The sequence below is a fragment of the Barbus barbus genome (genome assembly GCF_936440315.1).
Source record: "Barbus barbus genome assembly, chromosome: 22".
Classification (NCBI taxonomy): Eukaryota; Metazoa; Chordata; class Actinopteri; order Cypriniformes; family Cyprinidae; genus Barbus; species Barbus barbus.
Genome location: NC_136750.1, coordinates 20,629,705 through 20,642,160, shown reverse-complemented (window position 1 = coordinate 20,642,160; position 12,456 = coordinate 20,629,705). Strand labels below are relative to the sequence as shown.

The following is a 12,456-nucleotide window of genomic DNA, read 5'->3' as shown; positions in this document are numbered from 1 at the left end:
AGCTTATTTATTTAGATGTATAGGCCTAGGCTAAATCTCAACATAAAATAAATAAATAAATAAAAATTGACATTTATGACTAGTTTTGTGGCCCAGGATCACATTTGTACATTAAACAAAAAGATCGAAATCAAAAAGATGATGAGAGCTCATAAATGTCGAAACTGGCGCGTTCACGCCTTTCAGAATCAGAACTTCAAAGCTTGTCTCGCTCCCGTCGCATTATGTCACTATATGTAAGAGAATCAATCAGCAGCTTGAAGGATGTAGCAGAAATAAAAACTATTAAACTGTGCCTGCAGCCTCGCTGTTTCTCTCATCAAACTGTGGGCGTTTAAAAAGAAGCAGCGTGTTTAAGGATGAGAACGTCTCAATCAACGAAGCAGGCATTTACTGCTGCCAGAGAAAATGAAATCTGAAATTCATTTTTCTAATTGGAATGGAAGGGGAGAGCATTATGTGATCTCCAGCGGCTCACCCACGCATGCAATCACAATCGCGTGATTTAATCTGCGTCCACAGTGAAAGCAGCACTAGCCACCTGTTTGTTTGATATGTCGATATCCACTTCTAAGCCCGCGATTGAACTGTTGGCAACAGACAGATAGGCTATGTTTAAAACATAAGTGCATTGCATCAGCTATACCTTTTGTGTATTTCTTTTAAGCATGCATCAAGCATGCATCCAAATGTGTTAATTAAAATATGCAAGCATGAACAAATTGGTTGGTATTATTTTGTGAAAGCTGTGAAGTTAATGTTCTTCTAAGGTGCCTGAACTGGTGTCTGTGTTCCACATATTCAGCTCTGGTAATTTAGCTCAGCAGATGCTCTACAGAGAATGTTCAACAGAAATCGGGGTTCACAAGAGAGACCCAAAGAAGGAAACACTTCAACTGTGGTGCCTTCACAAAATGTATGTGAGGGACAGATATCAGCGAAGATGATGAATGTGAAAAGTCAGTGAACGGTGAATCTTTCAGATATAGAATGGGGAAAAGAAGGTCTGGAAATTCAAGTATGAGTTGGAGGGAGAAACTATAAATAGTTTGCAAGTATATTGCAAATATTACAAGCAGAAAAGAACTGACAAGTATATGAGCAGAAGCTAGTGATGTTTACATGCTTATTATTATTCATTTTATTTTGTTTCTCATAAACTATACCTATTGTGGCATCCAAACGTCTGAGACAGTGAAAATGCATCTATTGTCTATTCTTTTCTAGTTTGGTGTAATATTATTATTCGCAAATCATGTTATTAGGGTAAAATTTGATTCAAGGTACACTGAAAAAATAACAGGAGTTGAGAATGGAAGAATTTCTTAGTATTTTGCTTTTGCTTTAATGACAAAAGCTCTTGATCTAAACTTGTTCTTCAATGGGAACATTGAAATTTGCTCTTTTGTACAAAATAATTCACATGGTCAGTGTCAGAATTGAGCTTGTTTGATTGGTGATGCAAAACCTCATAATTTTGAATTTCATATAATTTGTCGTAACTTTTTTCTTGGTTTAATGTTCTTCAAAATTCTTCAATTGTGGTACAGTAAATTAAACATAAAAATTAAACCTTTTTAAAAACATTGTGCTTGATTTTTCTGTGTACATTTCAAAGTCATGCTGGTGCAATTTGTATTAAATGTGGAAAAAATGTCTGGAGCACAACACAGTTTGGCATGTAGCGGTGTGAAATATTTGTTTTTAATTATGCATGCCAATATTCTGTGCTTTTTGCCAGCTCTCGGAAAATTTGAATATGAATTTGAATTTGTCTTAGAGTTTGTGCATACTAAAAAAAAGTGGGGAAAAATATTTTATAAAAAAAAAATGCACTGTCTTGATATGCTTAAGTACTTAATTCTACACTTGTCTGTTTCCCTGTAGTTTGGAAGGTCACCCTGAATCAAGAAGAGCAGCTGTAGATACCAGCAGCTGGATTTCACTACCATCCTAATGCACAGCACCCTCTCAGACTGACGGGTTTTCACTGGCAGCAAACTGGCAGAGAGAAAGAGAGCTCACACAGGTGGGCCAGCAGCAGCATCCCAGAGATTATAGATTTGGAGATTACAGGACAACAGCAGGTCAGGGCACACTGCCTTGTTGAAATCCGAGTTCTTCACCTCACCAATTCCGTTAAGAGCTGTCATCGTGAAATTGGCAAGTGAGTCCTGCGATGCAACACATTCACACACACACTCGGCTGATCACGTACTCCACTAGCTGCTAGACAGATGCAGTGTTAGAAGAAAATCAGATGCTGTTTTTGTTTGCCTTTTTCTTTAATCCAGCTTCTTGCCGCTCAAATCCCTTTTTGTGCTTGAGCCGTTAGATTCTTTCAATCCTCTTTGTTGCTGTCTTTTCTTCTTATTTTTATTTGGTTCATTTTTATTATCCACTGACCTGGAGAAGGTCAAAGTGCTCAATTGATCAAACCATGATGTTCAAACCACACAGTTAGGAAGGGAAACTGTTGGAACCAGAGGTTCCTCATATTTGAATCTTCAAGCTGCTTTCATTGAAGACACTGTAAAGACCAAAGGACAAACGCAGTGGCATGTCTCTGCACCTAAAATAACTCACAGAATACGCAACTACCGCCGAATGAATGAGACGGAAAGAGTTTGAAGAGTATTGTAGAATGTAAACCTATTCAAGATGTCTGCAAAAAAGCTTCATTACAAGACTGTGAGAAAACTCCACCCTTTTCCACCTCTGACTGCGAAGTTTGACAAGGTGGCTCGCTAGACGGAGCGTACAGCCGCGGACAAACCGGATTACAGTGTCAAACTTGAACTCATTGAGGACTGTAATGGAACAGACACGGATGACAGCCTAGCTTGTCTGGCACTGAGATGTCAAAACCACAGAAGGGGCTATTCCTCCAACTGTCACTGCAGGGAGAATAGAGCCGATCACACACACGCCTACAAGCAGACTGATTTTTAGAGGCGAAAGACTGGTGTGTGTTTGAACCGTGGCAGTATAGACAGTTCAAAAGTGTGAAAGAGAGCTGGAGGAGATCCCATAGTGTAGGGGGAAGAGAGCGGAAATAAAGAGCAGTAAAAGGCTTCACGGCAGCGGTGACACACTGAAAGAGAAGACTGACAGACTGGAGATCAGCAGTGGCAGTTCACAGGCGCACAGTTTTGTGAGATTCACACACTTTTGGGTTTAAAGCCTGAGCCGCTCAGTACGCCGGGTAGTACTGAGTCCAGGTTGGGCACGGTGGCAGGGGCCGGTTTATGGCAGTGGGGCGGGCGCATGCCGTCTGTGCCTCCACAGCGAGAGGGACGCTTCGGCTTGGGATGGGGTTGGGGTTGGGCCGCATGGGCGCGGGCTCAGAGGGCGGGCGAGCTGAGACCCTGGGTGCCCACCGGAGTCGGACCTGCGGCGGCAGGAGAACGTGGGGGCATGAGATGCTCCCTTCGCTTCTGCGTGGTCTTGGGATCCCTGGCCCTCCTGTTCCTCACATCGCTCTTCTTCTCGTTCTCGCTGAGAGGAGGAGCTGGCTTGCCTTACTTGGAACCCCCGGGATGGGAAGAGTCACACAGGGTTAAGCTAGTGCCCAGCTACGCCGGTTCCCACCGGGTCGTCCCGGCCGAGAGCTCTCAACAGAAGACATGTGCCTGCTCTCGGTGTGTGGGCGACCCAGGCGTTTCCGACTGGTTCGATGAGAACTATGACCCGGACATCTCGCCTGTGTGGATTCGGGACAACATCCAGCTGCCTTCAGACGTGTACTACTGGTGGGTGGTAAGTGATCTTATGGTTACTCACTGCTACTTTTAGCTTTATCAACCCTTTCAGTTGATGTGGTTAGACTTTGTTGTGGTTCGATTTCATGACTTGCTTTCGACCTCATGCATTAACTAAATTGAAAATCAAAATGAATTGGCTGCAAAACTGTTGCATGTGAACTCGCACCGTCCTTAATTAATTAACTTGCAAATTTTGTTGTGCTTCTCTCTTTTAAATGAGAGAGGATAGCAATCTGCAATTGTGCTTATGCATCATGTTTAAGCGACAGGAAGCAAAGAGGGCGTTTTTATTAAAAAGAACATGAGTAATGTCTGAAAAAAAAGTGTGTCAGCTGAAAAGTGTAAGTCTGTAATACTTGCTCAGAGTGAATTAAAGGCAGGGAGGGTGCCGGACTCCATTAAGCAAAGGAAGCAGAAAGATTTTGGGGTGAAGGTTGGGAACATGCTTGCATGTATGGAAACTACTGAATTTTACATTTTCTGAAGAAAATGTTAGTGGTGCTATTAGTATTGCTAGAGTGTTCTAGGCGATTTGCGAAGGTGCTTGATTACTGGTCCAAAAAAGAAAGAAAGAAAAACAAAAAGGAAAGTAATTAGTAATTGTTTTGGCAGTGTTGGACCTTTTGGACATTCATTTCATAATGTTTGTAATTACTCAAAACTAATTAATATGTCATTTGTTTTGTCATGAAACTTCTGTTGGACTGATGTTTGGAATTTTGGAATTTCAATGAATTCAATTCCTCTTTGTTTTATTCAAATTCCAATTCAGCATCCTGTGGGCTGTAACAAATCTAGTTACAAATGTAAATTCTGATATTTTTGCCCAAAACTGCTATATATAAAGATGCACATATAACTTACATGAATATGAAGACTACTGTTTGAGAGGAGTTGGTAAGTTTTTTTGTTTTTTTTATGTTTTTGAAAGCAAGCTGTTTATTTGATCAAAAATCCATTAAAAACCACAATATGTTGAAATATTATTACAATTAACAAAAACTTATTTCTGTTTCAAAATGTAATTTATTCCTGTAATAGCAAAACTGAATTTCCAGCAACCATTATTCCAGACATAAGTACCACACGATCCTTCATCGTACAGTTGTTCTTAATATTTTTGTAAAAACCATAATTTAGGGATTCACTGATGAATACAATTTTTAAAGAAGTTGCAGCATTTATTTGAAAAATAATTTTTTGTAACAATGTGAGAATGAGCAATGTGAGAATGTGATTGTCAATTTAAAGTACCCTTGCTGAATAAAAGTATAGAAATCTAAAACATTAAACAAATCTTTCTGATCCTAAACCTCTGAATGGTAGTGCATAACTTTCTGTTGATGACAGAATCTTGTATTAAACACAATGGCTCCTGTTATTTAGACGGGCACAGAGTGAATTCAGTGGCTGGCATCTGTACCCAGAAAACATCTGCCAAGAATTATTAGGTCCAGTGGAGACCTGGTAAACTCTGCCAATTATTGGCTGCAGGGACCATGAGGAGAAGAAAGGAAGGAGAGAAAACATGGAAAGATAGAGAAGGGGGTTGGTTGGGAGGAAGCCATGGCATGGCGGGATGTCAGAATAATACAAAAGGAAAGATTTTAAGTCTGGTCTTGGTTTTCAGACTGTGTTTTTATTGGATCTTATTTTCTATTCATCACAGCAGAGGGCTTCAGCAGCTAATTGGCTGCCTGGATGTTTATTTTAGTATGCATGTGTGCACAGGCAGGTGTGCAGATGGTTTGAAGTTAAAAGATAACTGCCCAACCTTATGTTAGTTTCTTTCTTTCGCTCTCTTCCTCCCTCTCTTCTCTTCCCTCTGGGCCCTGTACAGATGTTGCAGCCTCAATTCAAACCCCACAACATCCAGCAAGTTCTACAGAGGCTGTTCCAGGTCATTCCAGGCCGTTCCCCGTACGGTTCATGGGACCCCGCCCGCTGTCTTCGCTGTGCCGTGGTGGGGAATTCGGGCAACCTCCGCGGGTCAGGTTACGGTCCGGTGATTGATGGCCACGACTTCATCATGAGGTGAGTCTTGAAATGCCACCGGGAAAAGAAGTAGGAACTGCGTATCAAAAATTATGAAAAAGATTTGGTCTTGTTTTGAAATTTAAAAAATCAGACATACAAATTAAATCGGTGCCCTGGAATTCAGAATGAGTTTGTCTAGCTAGATTATGATAGTTTTGTATTTTCAAAATAGTTTTTAAGTGAGCACTATTATTTAGTTGTGTTTTTCACAAGATTTTTTCACAACTATCTTTTAGTTTTAGTTCATTTTTTCTTAAGGTTTTTTAGTTTAGTTTTTATTTTGTGGGCATTTTGTAATAATTAGAATAAAAGGTGAATTATGTAATGTCTGTACTTGATGATTTTTTAAACAGGTTTCCTTAAAGGTGGCATATCATGAAAATCTGACTTCTCCAGGTTTGAAGTGTTATAATCAGGTCCCCAGTGCATCTACCAACCAAGGAAACATGAAAAAGATTAACCCAGTAACTTTGTTTTAGTAAGCCTTTTTCTGCAAGCTTCTGAAAAAACAAGCGAGTCTGATTTCGCTCCCTTGGTGACGTGGCAAAGGGATCTCATTATAATATTACCGCCCCTTAATCTGTAAATTTCCACCCACTGCGCCGTCATTTTGATTTTGCATGCGACAGCGGTATACAGTTCTAATGCCATGGTGAAAGTTTCAGCAAAACATGCTAACTGTTTTTAACGTAAACTTGTGTGTGAATGAGAACTTAGTTTACTCACATGCTGTGACAGCCGCTTTCTGTCCATGTGCTTCGGATGTGTACGCTCAGAAAACCGTATATCAGAAGTTTAAACTCGTATGGTTTAAAACGCATGATTTCAGCGCGATTAAACATGATAATCAGAACCAGAACATATGTTATTAGGAGTTATTAGCTGAAATGGTGCAGCTCTATTTTGGAAAGGGGGCTCATTTGGATTTATCGAAACAAAGAAAAACAGAGTGTTTCTGCTTCCACTCAAAATAGTCATTTTCAAAATGATATAATACATGATCTGTGGGGTATTTTGAGCTGAAACTTCACAGACACATTCTGGGGACACCAGAGACTTATATTACATATTGTAAAAAGGGTATAATATGTCTCCTTTAACACTTCCATAATCATCTTCCATTGGTTGAACAATTGGAAAGCCCTGCTCCAAACTAATAAAAGATTATATTGCAAGCACATAGCCACAGTGTTTAAATTTTTTAGGGAACATAATCATAGAAATAGACTACTAGCTGCTATAGGACATTTATTATCAGTAGTAATTTAACACTGAAAAAATGACATACTTCACCTTCAGTTGAGCAACCAACAGAACATCTAAAGCTCCTAAAAAGGAAGACCTTTGATAAAAGCCACATTTATCCATATCAATATATTTATAGTTTAATTTAGCGTATGAAAATATTTTTAAATCAGCAGTATTTGTCTTAGTTTTAGTGTGCAATAATAGCTCTGTTTTCTGGGACACTGATCACAATCAGATAAGATGGACTGACATTTGCAATTGCGGGTTTCAGTTGAATGAACATGGAAAAGGGCAGAATGTTCGTATTGCTGCTTAAAGAAAAGAGTAAAATAATGGCCTGGAGGAGACGTTGAACAGTGTATGTTTAGTAGAGATCAGAGAGACGAAGCGGCTGAAAGAGACGGAGGGATAAATTGAGGTGCTATTTCAGTCAAGTCTTTATTGATTCAGCTCTGAAAGCTTAAATGAATCCCGTCCTCCTCTGTATCCATCTCTTTCTTCTGCCCCACAGCAGCTGTCTCCTCGTAACTTTATTTGTTTAACTGCTGTCTGCTTTCATTTTGACACAGTGTAAGAGATGGCTTGAGCTTTCTGCCTGTCAAATGAGTCTGCTGTTGCTGTTTTATTGGCTCATAAGTTTTCCATTGTCTGAAACCATTTTTATTATATTAAGTAAACAGTATATTGCTTGGAATCAGTTAGCATCCTTGTACCATACCCACTGCCATGCGTATACTCATGTATAAACTTCTGTATTACATACTGGTGTGAGTTTTTAGTCAGAACATTTTATTAGATTTTTATTCTTTTATTTATTTTTAGTTACTAGTAGTACTAACTGTACTACTAATAAACACGACAACAGAGCTGTAGAATAACAAACCCTTCTTGCACTTCAGATACATTTTTTATTGTAAACGAGTATTGTGGTTTCCAGTTTAAGCCTTGCTCTTTGGCCTTTTGTTTATTAGAGTGATGATATAAGAAGAAAAACGCTTCAGATTTGATTGGTAAAACATCTCACTCACTTTGAGAAAAGCTTTGAGTCTTAAGAAGATAAAGAAAGAGAGAGAGAGAGAGAGAGAGAGAGAGACTGATATGTACATTTGTTTTTTTCATTAAAATCTGTAGGACTATTACATCTAAAGCTTTTTAAATCCTGCTGCCTGAATACAAGCTTGAGATTCTATGTGTTGCAAAACCTTGGTGATGTAAGGTAGTTCTCTGAATTTGAACGAGAACATGTAGAATACAGATTGAATGAGAAAGGGAGGCAGGGTTTTTTTCTAATCAGAGCATTTTGTCGAGAGCACATGAGCTGTGAAATGGAAGCTCTGGCATCCATCGGGGAAACAGACGTGTCTCCTGAATAGACACCGACCCTGTCTGCGTTCCTGTCTGATCCACACCCTCTTTCCATCATCTTGCTTGTCTCTTGCAGTCTGTCGCTCTTAAAGGAATAGCTCACCCTAAAATGAAAATTGTGTCATTTATTCATCCTCGTCCTTCCAAAACCTTAAGATGTTTTTCTGTGGAACACAAAGGAGAATTTTGAATAATTCCCTGGTTATTATTTTCTGTACAATTGCAATGAATGGTGACGGGTCTCACTGGCTGTTTTTTTTTAGCCGCTTTTGCTGTCAACCTGAATGCACTTTCTGTTTGTTCACTTTACCCTGTCATGGGGAAAATAATGAAACGCCAAAGTAAAAGGGCTTGCTTGAGCGAAAGTGAGGGAGCATTTTCACGGTCTAATTCAATTGGATCTGTGTGTTCCAGGATGAACCTGGCTCCCACTGTAGGGTATGAAGAAGATGCCGGCAGCCGAACCACACACCACTTCATGTACCCAGAGAGTGCCAAAAACCTGGCTGCCAACGTTAGCTTTGTGCTGGTGCCCTTCAAGACTCTCGACCTGTTGTGGATCACCAGTGCCCTCTCCACTGGCCAGATCCGCTTGTGAGAACAATAACGCACACACAAAGATTTTAGGGAAAAACTTTTTTTTTTTTTTTTTATATATAAATCATTTTTTAAATTATTGTATTTTTTATTTACTTTTTTAATTTTCTTATTTATTTTAACCACAAATCTCTGTAAATTAACTAAATTCTGTCTGCAAATGAATAAATTAACTATTCAGTTCAGTTTTCAGACACTAGATTTAATTTGGTTGTTGAAATCCTGAATTTCGTTTTTTATTTTTTATTTATTTATGTTGTATATTTTTATTTTAAATGTTTTTTCTCTTTTCTTATTTTTTAAACCACAGTTTATTATTTTATATTGCTCTAAAAAAATAGATAGTGACACCCCATAAGTAAATTAGTTGTTCAGTTCAGTTACACTGTGTGAGTTTAATGCAACTATAAGTGAGTTTAATTTGGAGTTTAATTAGAATCTTGAATTTTGATTTGTATTTTAATTTATTTAAATCTTTAATTTAAAATAAATTTTAAAAAAATTTGATTTTTTTTTTAATAAAATCGTTTCTTCTTTTAAATTATTTATTTTTAACCACAATCATGTTAAACCCAAAAATTGGAAATCCTGAAATCCTGCACATCACTTGAGTTTGCATAGTAAATAACTTTAATATGAAGAGACTGTTGACCAAAATTTTTCATATTAAAGTTATTTAGTTACTACGCAAGTTTGAGAGGTGTGTGGGATTATTCAGATTTAGGTTTGCAATATGTTTAAAAGATACACATAGTACCTCCTCCTGATAGAGTGTGACATCCCATTAATACATTAGTTCATTTTAGCTTTCAGTCTCTGTTAATTTAATGAAATTTTGAATGAGTTATGAGTCGTAGCAGTAGTAGCTGCAGTGTGGCCAGTGAGACATTCATATATTCTGTCTGTGAGCACACTGCAGTGTTCTGTACCCAGAAATGCATCATTCAAATCACACACACCGCTACACATCACAGCGCTTCATCAACAACATTCTCTACTTCACTGAAAAACACCAGAAAGTTAGCAGTAGTTCTGCTCACTGTTTTTTTATGAAAAGATGAAGAGATGCCAGAAGTGGGAAGACTTGTAACTTTATCTCTCCAAATCGCTCTCTCTCTCAGCACTTACGCTCCAGTGAAGCAGTTTCTGCGTGTGGATAAAGACAAGGTAATATATTCCCGTCCTGTCTCTCACAGATTTATATTCTCTGAATTAAAACACTCTTTAATAGAACACTATCAATCTCACATTCAGTCTTTGTTTTCTCTGTGCCGCTATAAATCTGCATACGTATATGTGTAGGTTCAGATCTTCAACCCAGCTTTCTTTAAATACATCCATGATCGCTGGACACGTCATCATGGCCGCTATCCCTCCACTGGCATGCTTGTGCTGTTCTTTGCTCTACACGTATGTGATGAGGTAAGACTTTAGGGTATATAATAATACATATAATTCATATATGACGTTGCAAATTCAAGTTCCATTTTTTTTTCTTGAAATGTGCTCTCATATCATACTGAAATTTAGAATATGATATAATATAGCAGTTTTCTATTGTAAGAAGTCATTTATTCCTGTTATGGCAGTGGCACAGTTGAATTTTCAGAAGTTATTACTTTAGTCTTCAATTTCACATGATCCTTCAGAAATCATTTTAATATGCTGGTTTGGTGCTCAAGAAACATTGCTTATTATCGAAGTTCAAAACAGTTCTGCTGCTTAATATTTTTTGTGGATACGGTGATACATGTTTCGACAGGATTATTTGATGAGAACTTTTATTTGAAATAGAAATCTTTCGTAACAACGTAGCTATAAATAACTATAAGTGAGTTTAATTTGGTTATCAGAATCTGGAATTTAGATTTGTATTTTTAATTTATTTAAATCTTTAATTAAAATAAATGTTATTTTTTAAAATAAAATTGTTTCTTCTTTTAAGGGGAGACACTGCAGGCAAAAACAGTTTTTTCATGCACCTGTCAAATTTGAGATTTTGGGCTTTTTGGTTTTTCATAAAGTATTTTTTCAGACTAGTGGAAAGAAAACATCCAAAAGACAATGTTAAGTGTTTATTTTATAGCACTTTATCTATTTGTGTCAATAGATTTAAATTATAATACATATTTTTAAAGGCCGTTTTCTCAAAATGAGTCTTCTCTCCTACATTGAGTCATATATCTCCACTTCAGTAGCACTTACACACACCAAACTTTACATCTTTATTCCTGTCTATATCCTGAAGGTTTTTACAGAGGGATTTGTTCATATATAATTTGCTTAATTATATACAACATTTTATTCCCCCCCCAAATTTTGAAAATTTATTGTTTTCTGTTCTAAGTATATTCTTGAGTTATGGAGTGACAAAATGAGATACCCAAAATTCCCTCTGTAAAAACTTTTGACTCTAATATGTCAATAAAATGAAATAAGAATTTTGAAACCAACTTCATCCAGTGTTTAGATTTTTGTTCTAGAAATGTATGCAAATTAGCGCATATTTAATTAAATAATGCCTCATTTGCATATTTAAACCTAACATTTCAGAAAGCTTGTAATATAAAATATGTTTGCAATTGTCAATGTAATCAATCAACTAGGTAAGTAAGGTGATAACTATTATTTATTTTTAACCACAATCACGTTAAACCAAAAAAAATTTGAAGTTCTTTGAAGTGGAAGAATTTCTTTGAAGTATTTGATGAATAGAAACTTTAATTTGAAATAGAAATCTTTCGTAACTACGTAGAAGTCTACTGTTGTAATTAAAATGTAATTACTGACACTTGTGATCAATTTAATGTGTCCTTGCTGAATAAAAGTATAAAAAACTTACTTACTGACCCTAATCTTTTGATCTTTAGTGTGAACTACTTACATTTATATTATAAATAATATATAAAGAATATGCTTGTACATAGCTTTTGTTTATAATGTTTAAAAAAAGCTTTTAGCTTTTTATATGTAAAAAAAAACAAACATTTTATTTACATTTCAAAGCACTGACAGTGACTTCATTTCTACGTCTGTAGGTGAATGTATTTGGTTTTGGGGCAGACAGCAGGGGAAACTGGCACCACTATTGGGAGCAGAACCGCTATTCTGGAGAGTTTCGTAAAACAGGTGTCCATGATGCAGACTATGAGGCCCAGATCATTGACAAGCTGGCCAAAGATGGCAAGATCTCCGTCTTTCCTGGAAAGTGAATCTGGGCACCAGGTGCAAAGAAATGGACCAACTGATGGACTACCATAAACAAAACTACCCATTATCCACTTGACACACTTAGTGTACCTGTTAAACATGATCAAGAAGTAATTTTTCATGATCTTATTACCATTCTATGCTGTCCCAAGTGGACAGGATTCTGGGCAGCATCCCTCATGATGTGGTGGTTTTAAGAGGAGACACTAGTACTAAATGTACTAATGTGCTTTTC

General features: G+C 37.2%; 1 protein-coding gene across 1 annotated transcript; it reads left to right on the top strand.

Moving 5' to 3' along the window:
• Nucleotides 1-3,267: 3,267 nt before the first annotated feature.
• On the top strand, nt 3,268-12,223 carry LOC306888165 (CMP-N-acetylneuraminate-beta-galactosamide-alpha-2,3-sialyltransferase 2-like; the record flags this gene model as incomplete). Its single annotated transcript, XM_079446328.1, has 6 exons — nt 3,268-3,759; nt 5,605-5,798; nt 8,829-9,008; nt 10,133-10,178; nt 10,314-10,433; nt 12,050-12,223. The coding sequence occupies 6 exons, from the start codon at nt 3,268-3,270 to the stop codon at nt 12,221-12,223; spliced, it is 1,206 nt and encodes a 401-aa protein (XP_079302454.1).
• Nucleotides 12,224-12,456: the final 233 nt, after the last annotated feature.